Raw genomic sequence first — 11,209 nt, forward strand, 5'->3', positions numbered from 1 at the left:
AACACGAGGCGGGGCAAGGGGGGTCTCTGCTCGGTGAGGCTAGAGGGTGGACGCTGGCGGTGTGGAGGTGAACAAGGAGAGGCCCAAGTTTCCGTAGGATGATGGACGTGTGTGGGGTAGGGGGAGGGGGGAGTGGTCTCGAGGACGTGATGACGATACGCTGCCGGTTTAGCTATGATTTTGGTTGCATGAATAAGGTTGCAGCTGAAGACAGCAGTCATATTGATTTGTGGGCGTTGCCGCATAAAGTCCAAGGTCAGAAAAGCCTTGAAAAAAGAGTGAAGCTAATCAAGATTGTTATTACAGAAAGTGAAATAACTTGGCTGGCCCCCGCAAATTTTTTATATTTTTTTGAGTTGGCCATAAGAAGAATCTTGGGATGAGAAATGATGCCTCAAACTTTTAGCTTGCATTTGGAGACTGATTGCCTCTGATATCTTCGTGTTTTCAAGCTAATGGTGGTAGCGAAGTAGCATTGTTTTCTGTTGATTTTGCTGACTTTGTCCAAACTGCAGGCAGTTTCCAACGACAGGGGTCCTCCCACTAGTTTCAGCTAAGCCTGCATGCTAGTTTTCCCTTCGATGCCACCCATTCTACGGTGCAGATGCTATCAGAGTAAAGAGTGTGTTTTTTTGTCATGAGCTGTCGGATGGTCATATGGGCACCAAATTTTGCAGACACGTAAGAAATTTGGTCATAATCAATGCCACAAAATTTCAGATTTTTATTTTAGTTTTAACAGATTTTTCAATTGTACTATTTACAGGGTACCATAGAGCTCAATCGTCCCACTAAAATTGAAAATTCTGTCTGTATCTGACTGTATCTATACTGATCTGTACCCGCAAAAAAAAAACCACACTGATCTGACTGTATCTATACTTCAATCGACACCACCGTATACAGATTGCAGAACCGCAAACCAACAGTTCTTCCTCTTCAGAGCTCAGCACACAATGTATTCATTGGTCTGAGCTTGGCTGATCACTTCGATTCCACCTGTTTTCACTAATTTCACTCGATCCCAGTACAAATTAATGGCGCGGTTGTCGTCTTCTCTCCTCTCGTCCACAAAGCTTTGCTCGCCATGCAGCAACGCCGCCTGCTCCGTGCTCGGCCTTTTTCATGTTGTAGCTTGTAGTCCCTTCTTTTATGCACAATCCAATGCTCGACAAAAAATAAGTTCCCCTTACTCTAGTTGCGCTTCCAACTAACAGAGTATCCGTTCAATGCTATCACACATCGATCACAGATCTATGTGAAAGTGAACAACTCACTTGTTAGGTGCCACGCATAAGAGTTCTCTGAACTCAACATCATTGCTCTTTGTTGACTATCTGTCCGAATCTTGAAGGAATTTCACCGGGGCTTACATTTATTTTGAGTCATATTTGTAGTTGTCTTGCCACATGTCTGATCACCAGAGGCATGTCAGTATCCATGTCGTGCATGCCGCTATTATCTCGTCGAGCCTCTGATGTCCTAGTTCGTCGATTTTGGAAATATATCGATTTTGAAACAATTCTTTCATTTCGAAGAAAAATTCACTAATCTTAAAAAGGTCATTGATTTTCAAAAAAATCACTGATTTGAAAAGAGTTCATTGATTTTGAAAAAAATATTAAAAGTTCACGAATTTTGTGAAAAAAGTTCATGCATTTAGAAAAAACACGATTTTGGACGAAGTTTCAGATTAGCAAAAAGTCTATGCATTTAAAATAAAATAAGAAAGAAAAAATAACAAGAAATAAAAAGGAATAAGAAAATGAAGAAAAGGAAAAAATCATCCAGTAACCGACCAGCGAACCAGAAAAACCGGCACGGACCAAAGAAATAAGAAAAGGAGAAAAAGAAGCAAACTTACAGAAGCCATACGTTGTTCAAGTTGATTGCGGTTGTTCTTTCTGAATGCAGACGTCTTGAGTTTGAATTACTTTGCCGCAACCTATTCTTTGGTTTTTAACTGAAAAAGAGAAAAACAAAATGCCCTCCCTCACAGCCTCTCCCCTAAAGCCCAAAGCCCAAGCACACCGCCTAAAGCCCAAGTACTGGGGCAGGCCCAGTAATACGGCGAGAGCGTGCACATCTCCTCCCCGAAGGCAATGCTCTTTAACAACAACAAAAAGCAGGCATCACTCTATTTTCTTTCTTCTTCTTTCTTTCAATTTATTTTACTTTATGTTCGCTTGTCTCTACTAGTATGCATGCACGGGCAACACACGTAGCACAATGTAAACAAAATTATCATATGTTTTAAAAATAATAATATTAATAATGTATATTGTTGTAAGAAAATAAATGTAGCTCGGAGTAAAAAATTAGTGAACATATTTGTCATCAACCATGCAGGGGCGGAGCCAGGATTTAGGCATAGGGGGGGCCAGACGGCATGAAGCCAGCAAATATTGTGCCTCACATACTACCTAATAATTTATATTCACGTATCATTCTCATTTAACTTTGCCTGGGAACATAAGTTTATTTTTTGGCTGCCGGAGCATGTGTAGCAAATAGCTAATATTGGTCAATAATTCCACTTAAACGCCAAGAAGACGAATTTGATTATCAAACTACTCTGAAATACGACATGAGATGTCGTGCTATTAAACATTGTCATATGGGAATTTAAGATATACGAACAAGAATAATCATGCATTATCACTTGGTTCGCTTTTAACTTGCATTTACATAGGTTTGAATGAGAAATCATCACTGGTTGTATTAGAAAAAAATATTGTTTAGTTAGCAAAAACAGATCAATATTGCTAGAACACATACCTGGAAAACCAAATCCACCCCTCCTTATCCCCTTTGCCACTAGGTTTAAGTACATTGGATAGTCATCGTTGGCAGGCATATGCGACAACCATAACTGTATATGAATGCTCAACCAAACATTGACGAGTCTGAGCTTTCGAACTATTTCAGGTGCTTTAACCTAGCGCTGCAACGCATCACAGATCACACAACAAAATAACTTAATCAGATGTAGAAGTTCAATACAATACAAGATTAGAATTGAAAGAGATTAGTAGGTGGTGTGATGTGTTAACCTCGGCAAGTTCGTTGGCTAGCATGAAGAATTGGTGGGTGAAGCAGCCTGCATTGCCGTATGAATCAGATTAGATTTTTTTAGGCGATGAATCAGATTAGATGGAAGAGCAGAGATAGGCAGGCGGCGAAGGCGTAGGACGGCAGCGGCTCAACGGTAATCCAGCACGCCCTAATCACCAGATAATGCTCATCGCCAAGAGATTTAGCGGAGGCCCATCGTACAATCTACCTTGGCATGGACTTAGAAACGACTAACTAGTGGGCTTTTACATGGGCCTTCTTCCTTTCTCCAGTATTCATGTAACGATCGATAGGGGGGCCAAGAACGTTGTACCTGTAGATCTTATCGCTAATTAACTGCTGATACGAGATGTCCACCGATCGTTAGGAGGGGCCTGGCCCCTGCTCGTCCCCCTTTGGCTCTGCCACTGCAACCATGAGCGAACCGACTACCTCCAAGAGATATTTACAACAAGTTACGTGACAGTTGAAGTAATTAACCATATGGATACTGCATTGGGTAACATGACACATATGAAAACTGCATTGGGGTAACGCGATACTTGTCTTTTGCATCAACATGTAAAGGTTACCATGCTAATAAAACCAACAAATTTGCCCCGAAAAGAAAAAAACAACAACTATGCCCATCAAATACAAAACAACACCTTGCATGTATATACTGCGAGCATTAACCATTGTATTTTCATAGAAATCAAGCCTATCTGCTGAAAAAAAACACTCATAGGAAAACGAGACCATCCTTTGAAGTTATGAACACCCACCTTCCCGCCCGTCAAATGCGCCTGCTAGATCAGTAGTACATAAACCAAATCTTGGACAAGTCAAGAACTGAATCCCCTTGTTGTTATTTGCACAATTTTTTCAAATCAGGCTTTCCGGCTTTCCATTACTTGTTCAACATCAATACAGCAGTCTCAACATGGCAACAGAAACAGGAGGAGAGAAAAGAGAGTGTGAGTTCAATGCATCATTAGAGGTTAGTAGCCATCTGGTGGATTTACTGTCGCGAGGCATGCGGCCTCAGCGTTATATTTTGCTTTATTTCCAGGTCAACGTGCTCGTTTGCTAGATTTTGTATTTTTAATAATATATGGCTACATGTATCGTCCTGATGCGGATGCTGGGGATATCCTCCTTTTCGTAAAAAATGTATGCAAACATGTAGGTAAGTTATGGGTTGACGCGCACATAACCAGACTGATCTGATTATATCTATTATGCACCACCGCATAAAGATTGCAGAACCACAAGCCAGCAGTTCTTCCTCTTGAGAGCTCAGCACACAATTTATTTATTGGTCTGAGCTTGGCTGATCAATTCGATTCCACCAGTTTTCACTAATTTTACTCGATGCCGGTACTAATAAATGGCGTGTTGTCGTCTCCTCTCCTCTCGTCCAAAAAACTTTGCTCGCCAGGGAGGAATGCCGCCTGGCTCCGTGCTCGGCCTTTTTCATGTTGTAGCTTGTACTCGCTTCTTTTATGCACAGTCAATGCTCAATTGGAAATTAAGTTCCCCTTAATCTAGTTGAGCTTTCGTCTTTCGGAATATCCGTTCAATGCTATCACACATCGAACACATATCTGTGTAAAAGTGAACAACTCACTTATTAGGTGCCACGTATAAGAGTTCCCTGAACTCAACAACATCGCTCTTTGTTGACCGTCTATCTGAAACTGCTTGTACATTTTGACTCAAATTCGCAGTTGCCTTATCACATGTCTGATCACCAGAGGCCAGTCCGTCTCCAGGCCTCGTGCACAACGCACGGCTCACTGCTATTGCCTCGTCGAGACTCTGATGTCCTGGTTCATCGATTTTGATTTTTTTTATCAATTTTGAGAAAAAAGTTCATCAATTTTGAAAAAAGTTCTTTGAATTTGAATTTTTTTAAGAATTTGAAAAAATCATTAATTTTGAGTAAAAGTCCATTGATTTGAAAAAAGGTCATTGATTTTGAACAAAACCATTGATTTCTAAAAAGTTCATGAATTTTGTGAAAAAAGTTCACGGATTTGAAGAAAGTTCCAAATTTGCAAAAAAGTCCACACATTTTAAAAAAAGAAACAAAAAATAAAAGAAGGAAAAAAAGGAAATGGAAAAAATCAAATAAAAACCATCCAGAAACTGACCAGCGAACCAGGAAAACCGGCATGAACCAAAGAAATAAGAAAAGGAGAAAAAAGAAGCAAACTTACCATCGCCCTGAGAAAATGGATACAAATGGCTGATCCTGGTCATCGCCCACCCAAAGACAGAGGTAAATGACTAACGTGTTGATTGGTACAGATGATTTTTGGCAAGCAAGCTGTACCAAAAAACAGGGGGGGGGGGGGGGGGGGGGGGCATGTGTTGATAGTCATTTTGCAGATTAAAAATATGGATATTGAATCAAAGCCTTAGCTTCGATGATGCTGATCTGCTAATGTGTGTGCTAACCTGAAGGTTGTTTTCCAACTAGAGCATGGAGGGCAGCGGACGTCGCTAGTTTATACAGTTTTTAGAAGCGAGGTTTCTGTTCAGATTTTGAACGTACAGTTAAGGACGAAGTCAAGAATTGAAAACAGATCGGTGTCCTCATCGTTCAAAGGATCGAAGTCCAAATCGCCATATATATTCATAGGGCAGAGGCTGGTAGAGGGACAACCCAACATCGACAGAAAAATAAATCTACTTTATTTCCACGCACAATTTGTCTTTCCTTCATTTTTCCCCATCGACTCCTCTATTCTTGTCTGCAAGTTCAGAGATCGCCACAGAAGTAGGCTAACCCTACGCTGCTGCACCCACAAAATGGGACCTAGTCGTCGCCTAGGTTCCATTTGCCATTGATCCGTTGAAGTTCACTGAAGAATCAAGTTTTCTTGAGATCAAGCAAGAAGAAGGCCATTATGTTCCTCTTACAGCAAAAGAGAAGACCGGCTAGATTGTTGATATGTTCAGGAATTTTGTGTGTTGCCGTGCAAACGATTTTTGCTATCAACAATGTGACAGTTTTCAGTCAAAAATTTAAAGTTGGTAGTTCGGTGGGACGGTCACCCCAAAAGTGGTAGTTTTTTTGTCAGTTACTTTGATTTCACGAGCTGTTTGTAAAACAATCCTAGGCTTACATGCTATAACTTTTAAAATTTATACTAGTACAACATATATCCCTACGAGAATACATAAAATCGTCTATGGGAAATCACATCACATGTGGGTGGCTTATGCAGAACTGCCTCTGATGGGCCTCTTCATTGTCGGTTTTCTTATCTAGCCAATATGCAGAAGCGGTTAGGAAAACAGCCAGGGACAAGATTTTTGACTCGTATATAAGTGATGCCATTACTGTATTAATGAAACAGAATGTAACTTGTCTTGTACATTTGAATTTCTTTCAATAACATATGGTCCTGACCCCGAAGCAAATTTGAGCCACCTCCTTCAAGAAAAAAAAGAACCCAATAATTTTAGCACAAATTGACAATCTATGAGATATACAAAAAAGGTGTTTTGAAAAACTAGGTTTCTACGTATCTAATTTAACACTATTGCTGATCAGTAATAGTCCTGAATTTTCTCTAGGGCTTGTAGAATGTCATCCTTCAGATCCTCAAACTTCTCAATCCCGAAGCTGAACCTTACCAAGTTGTCCTTGATCCGATTCTTGGCCTTCTCCTCGTCACTCTGACCCCTGATGAAAACAAAGAGATCCATGCAATATAAGTCAAAAACTTCCACCATCCATGCTGCATGCATCTTCATGGAAGTTGCAAACGGAAATTAATCCGAAAAGGCCACGTACCAGAAGGACATGACTGCCGGCTGCTGCACGAGGCTCTCACATCCGCCAAGCGACGTCGCGATGAAGGGTATCTCCAGCGCATCGACGAACCTCATGACGCCGTGCAGGTCCGAAGCTATCTCGAAGCTGATGACGCCGCCGCAACTAGTCATCTGGCTCTTGGCAATGTCGTGCCATGGGCTACTCAAGAGCCAAGGGTAGTACACCCGTTCGATCTTGGGATGGTTCTCGAGCAGGCGCGCCATGCGCAATGCAGTACGGTTTTGTGTTTCCACGCGTAGTGCCATCGTCTTGAGGCCGCGTATTATCATGTAGGCTGCATCCTGAAGTAATTAAATTGCAGCGTAAGTTGTTAGAATCTAAATGTTAACATCTAGTTTTTTCTTGAATAAGAATGAATCTTAACATGTACTGGCTGATAGTTGATCCGACATACCGGACTTATGGGGCCTCCGAGGTCATGATGCCAGGTGCGTATTTTGGACATGAGCACCTCCGAGCCACTGATGCATCCCGCGATGACCTGAAATGGAATGGCACGATGAGATGTCTTATGTAGAATTGTAGACCGTACTAGTGATCTTGGAAGCAAAGGAGCAACATGGCAGTAAAAGTGTCTATGTCATCTCGTCTAGCTACCCACTTCATGATGGCCGGCGATGTACTTTGTGGCGGAGTGCACGACGATGTCAGCCCCGAGGGTGAGCGGTTTTTGGTTCATGGGCGAGGCGAGGGTGCTGTCAATGCACACGAGAGCCCCTTTCTGGTGGCACAGCTCCACCACGAGTTTAATGTCGATGCACTTTAGATGGGGGTTCGTCGGCGAGTCTGTATAGAAGAGTGTCACCTGCATCATCAGAGTTAAGCCTCACGGAGTCAGAAATAGCCAACATACACGCAGTGGCGGAGCTTCAAAGAAAATGTTGGGCGGGCCAGACAAAGGGAGAGCACCGATTTTTTTTGAAATTCTGGGTCATATATATGCATTTAGTCTCTAATACAGGTGGAGTGAGAATATATGTATATATCAATTGAATTTCGAAATCATCTTTTTTTTCTTTTGAAAACCAAATCAATTCTTCTCTAGGTGTGACCGTGTGAGTGAGCTTGTTTAGCAATGCTTATGGCTACCCAACATATGCTGTGATATGTAAAATGCAAAGAACAACTGAGTGGAAAATCAGGATATCTAATGAATGCAAAAAACAAATTAGATTAGCTGTGATCTCTTGCTGAATCGTAATTACAGGGAAATTAGATGGAGTGGTTGCTTGATTGGCCGATGTCTCTGTCTCCTGCCTGATGCGGCCGTGAGAAACAGCAGGAGCGGCTGCGTGCGAGAAAGCTGGGACTTGCGAGCGAGAGACCTCGAGTGCTTTGGATCGATCGTATCCTTACTAGGCTGCAGGTGGGCTTTCCTTCGATGCATAGGTAAAATCAAAAGTGTAAAAAACCTGGGCGGGCCATGGCCCAGTTTGGCCCCAACAAAGCTCCGCCCCTGCACACACGTATGAATCCCTTGATCAATTTACCATGATATGGAAATTAACGTACATCGCCCTGGTCAAGAACGGCCTTGAGCGTCTCCATGTCGTTTAGCTCGATGAATGTCACCTTGATGCCCATCTTGGAGAGCTTGTCGCGGATGAAGGCACGCGCCTCGCTGTAGCATTCGGTCGTGGTCACCACGTGGCCGACACCAGGCGGCACGAGCGCGAGCAGCGTGGTGACGATGGCGTTCATGCCGGAGGACGTGACCAGGGTCGACTCCGCCCTCTCCAGGACGCTGATCTTGTCCTCCAGGACCTTTACGGTGGGGTTGCCGTACCGGCCGTACACGAAGCTGTGGCGCCTGCCTTCCTTCAACGCGATGAGGTCTTCCGAGCTGTTGAACCAGTGTGTGGTGCCGCTCACGATCGGCGTGGCGATCGAGTCTGTGTCCATGTCGCCGTTCTTCCCCATCTTCTGCCCGGCGTGGACCGCCAGTGTCTCGTCTGAGAATGTAGGAATTGGCATCGGAGCCGTGGAAGCAGCGATGACGGTGTCATCCCGCTGCAGGACTGGCACAAGGTGCTCAGCGGCGGGGAGGGTGGCATCAAGGAGCGCCACCGGGCTCAAAGCGGCGACGCTCTTTGTAGAATGTCGAGCGCGGAGCAGGCGGCGCTGCTCCGTCGGCGAAGCCTTGTTGATGTGAGATGATGATGAGGGCGCCATTAATTATTATAGTGGGAGGAATATAGTGAAAACAGTTGGAATCGAAATGACTAGCCAAACTCAGATGGCGTGTACATATAGTGGGAGTGGGAGATCAGTCTGAGTCAGTGCATGCATATCTACGGGTACATCATGCATATCAGTCTATACATGCATATCTACCACCAGTAGTTCAGCCCATTGGTCCCGGTTCAGTTCAGAACCGAGACCAATGGGGACATTGGTCCCGGTTTGTGAGCCCAGGGGGCCGGCCGGGTCACGTGGGTCATTGGTCCCGGTTCATCTGGACCTTTTGGTCCCGATTGGTGGGATGAACCGGGACCAATGGGCCTCGCTCCTGGTCCACCACCGTTGGTCCCGGTTGATGACTTGAACCGGGACCAAAGGCTCCCCTTTAGTTTTAATTCATATCACCAACCGGGACCAATAAGGTGCCTATATATACCCCTCGCTCGCGAGCAGAGCACCCCAACTGCTCGTGTACATATAGTGGGAGTGGGAGATCAGTCTGAGTCAGTGCATGCATATCTACGTGTACATCATGCATATCAGTCTATACATGCATGTCTACGTGTCTGCCTCGCATGTGATGGTTGATCTACTAAACAAGGCATGCGATTAGCTAACTGCAACGTGCAAGTGCGATTAAGAAAATACAACCTGAGGGCCATGACGATTCTAATTAAGCGAAGTCACCCGTGTGACATATGTGATAAGCAATTTAAACTATTCAAAAAAAAAAAACCTGAGTGTTTACATCGTATAATGTTACGCGCTGGAATACCTCGGTAGATTTGCAGATAAAACAAAACCTGTCCAGTAGGATCTACACGTAAGAAACAGGGGCGCATCAAATGGAAACCTAGCCATGCATCCAGTGGTAATGAAACCAACTTTGGAGGCGGTTTCTCGACGAAGTCCTAGCGGTTTTGTATGCCACCTTCAGCTAACTGGTCCTTAGTATACTGGGGATAACAGTACACATATACAACATGTATGTGAGCCGTACTAGTCGACAAGCTCAGCTAACCTGATGTGCTGCAGTAGCTCGTTGGAGGAGGCGGCAAGAAATTTGTTATGGACGTAGAGGAGAAGATATGAAGTACCCATGGCGTGCTGCAGGACGAACAATTATGCATCAGACCAGGTGGTACGGAAGCCAATTATGTGGAGGCATGCAGAGAAGGTTGTGAACCACGCGCGCGGTGCTGCTTCAATACATAGAGCTACTTGGAGAGCTGGCACACATCATGTGGGTGAGCCCGGGCGGCGGCGCCAGGGGCCCCGAAACCCTAGCGCCGACAGCACCTCCTTGCCACCCCCTCCTGCCGCCGGCGTGGGCCGCGGTGGCGGCGGGCCCGGTGCCAAAGGGTTCTGGGCGGGTGGATGCGGCGGATCCCATCTGAGGCGGCAGGGGCGGCCCTTCTCATGTGATCCAACGACGGCGGCTAGGACGGAGAATCCGGGCCGTGCGGCGGGGGCCGGAGCACCATCGCCGGCGGAGCGGCGGCCCTGCATGGACGACGGCGGTGGCAGCGCCCCATCCGGCGGGGTGGGCTGTCCTGGTCGTGATGGTGACGATGGTTACTGCGGATCCAACGCCCCGTTTGGATCCGTCGCGGGGAGGCCTTCCGCCGACCGGCGGCGCGTGGAGGGACCGGTGAGGAGATGCCGGATCTCCGCCGGAGTACCGACGGCGACATACGTCTTCGTGGCGAGGTTCCGCTCGGTTCCAGCCAGCCACGAGGTCGGGAAGACGCGGCTTTTGGTGAAAATCTCGCCTGACCCCGGTCTTGGCGGACGATGGCGGCGTCTCAGACGTCGTTTCCTTCTGGAGGCATCGTCGTTTCAGGTCACATCAACCTGATCGGGAAGTTTCGGGGAAACCCTAGATCTGGGTCTACCGGATTGGACGATGACGGTGCCATCGGTATCATTCTTCCTCATGGGGGCATCATTTTGGAGCAAGTGCTGGTTGGAGGGGACAAGAGGAGGAGCGGTGTTTCATCTGCTCCATTGATGACGGCGGATCTCGGCGGCGTGACGCAGTGGAGACTCGGCGCCTGATGAGCGGAGATGGACTCGCGCAGGAGGGTGACGCTGCCTGGCGTCGTGGTGACGTCGGCGGCAATT

At 45.7% G+C, this 11,209-nt stretch overlaps 1 protein-coding gene across 1 annotated transcript; it reads right to left on the minus strand.

Annotated features, from left to right (window-relative positions):
• Positions 1-6,615: 6,615 nt before the first annotated feature.
• Positions 6,616-9,106, minus strand: LOC147983383 (putative cystathionine gamma-synthase 2). The gene is made up of 5 exons (XM_087539490.1): positions 8,417-9,106; positions 7,506-7,709; positions 7,299-7,385; positions 6,863-7,185; positions 6,616-6,751 (listed from the first exon to the last, which is right to left on the minus strand). The coding sequence occupies exons 1-5, from the start codon at positions 9,074-9,076 to the stop codon at positions 6,616-6,618; spliced, it is 1,410 nt and encodes a 469-aa protein (XP_087395616.1). The 5' UTR covers positions 9,077-9,106.
• Positions 9,107-11,209: the final 2,103 nt, after the last annotated feature.

The sequence above is a fragment of the Triticum urartu genome, chromosome 2A, assembly GCF_056163025.1.
Source record: "Triticum urartu cultivar PI428250 chromosome 2A, HENAU_Tu73, whole genome shotgun sequence".
In the NCBI taxonomy this organism is placed as follows: domain Eukaryota; kingdom Viridiplantae; phylum Streptophyta; class Magnoliopsida; order Poales; family Poaceae; genus Triticum; species Triticum urartu.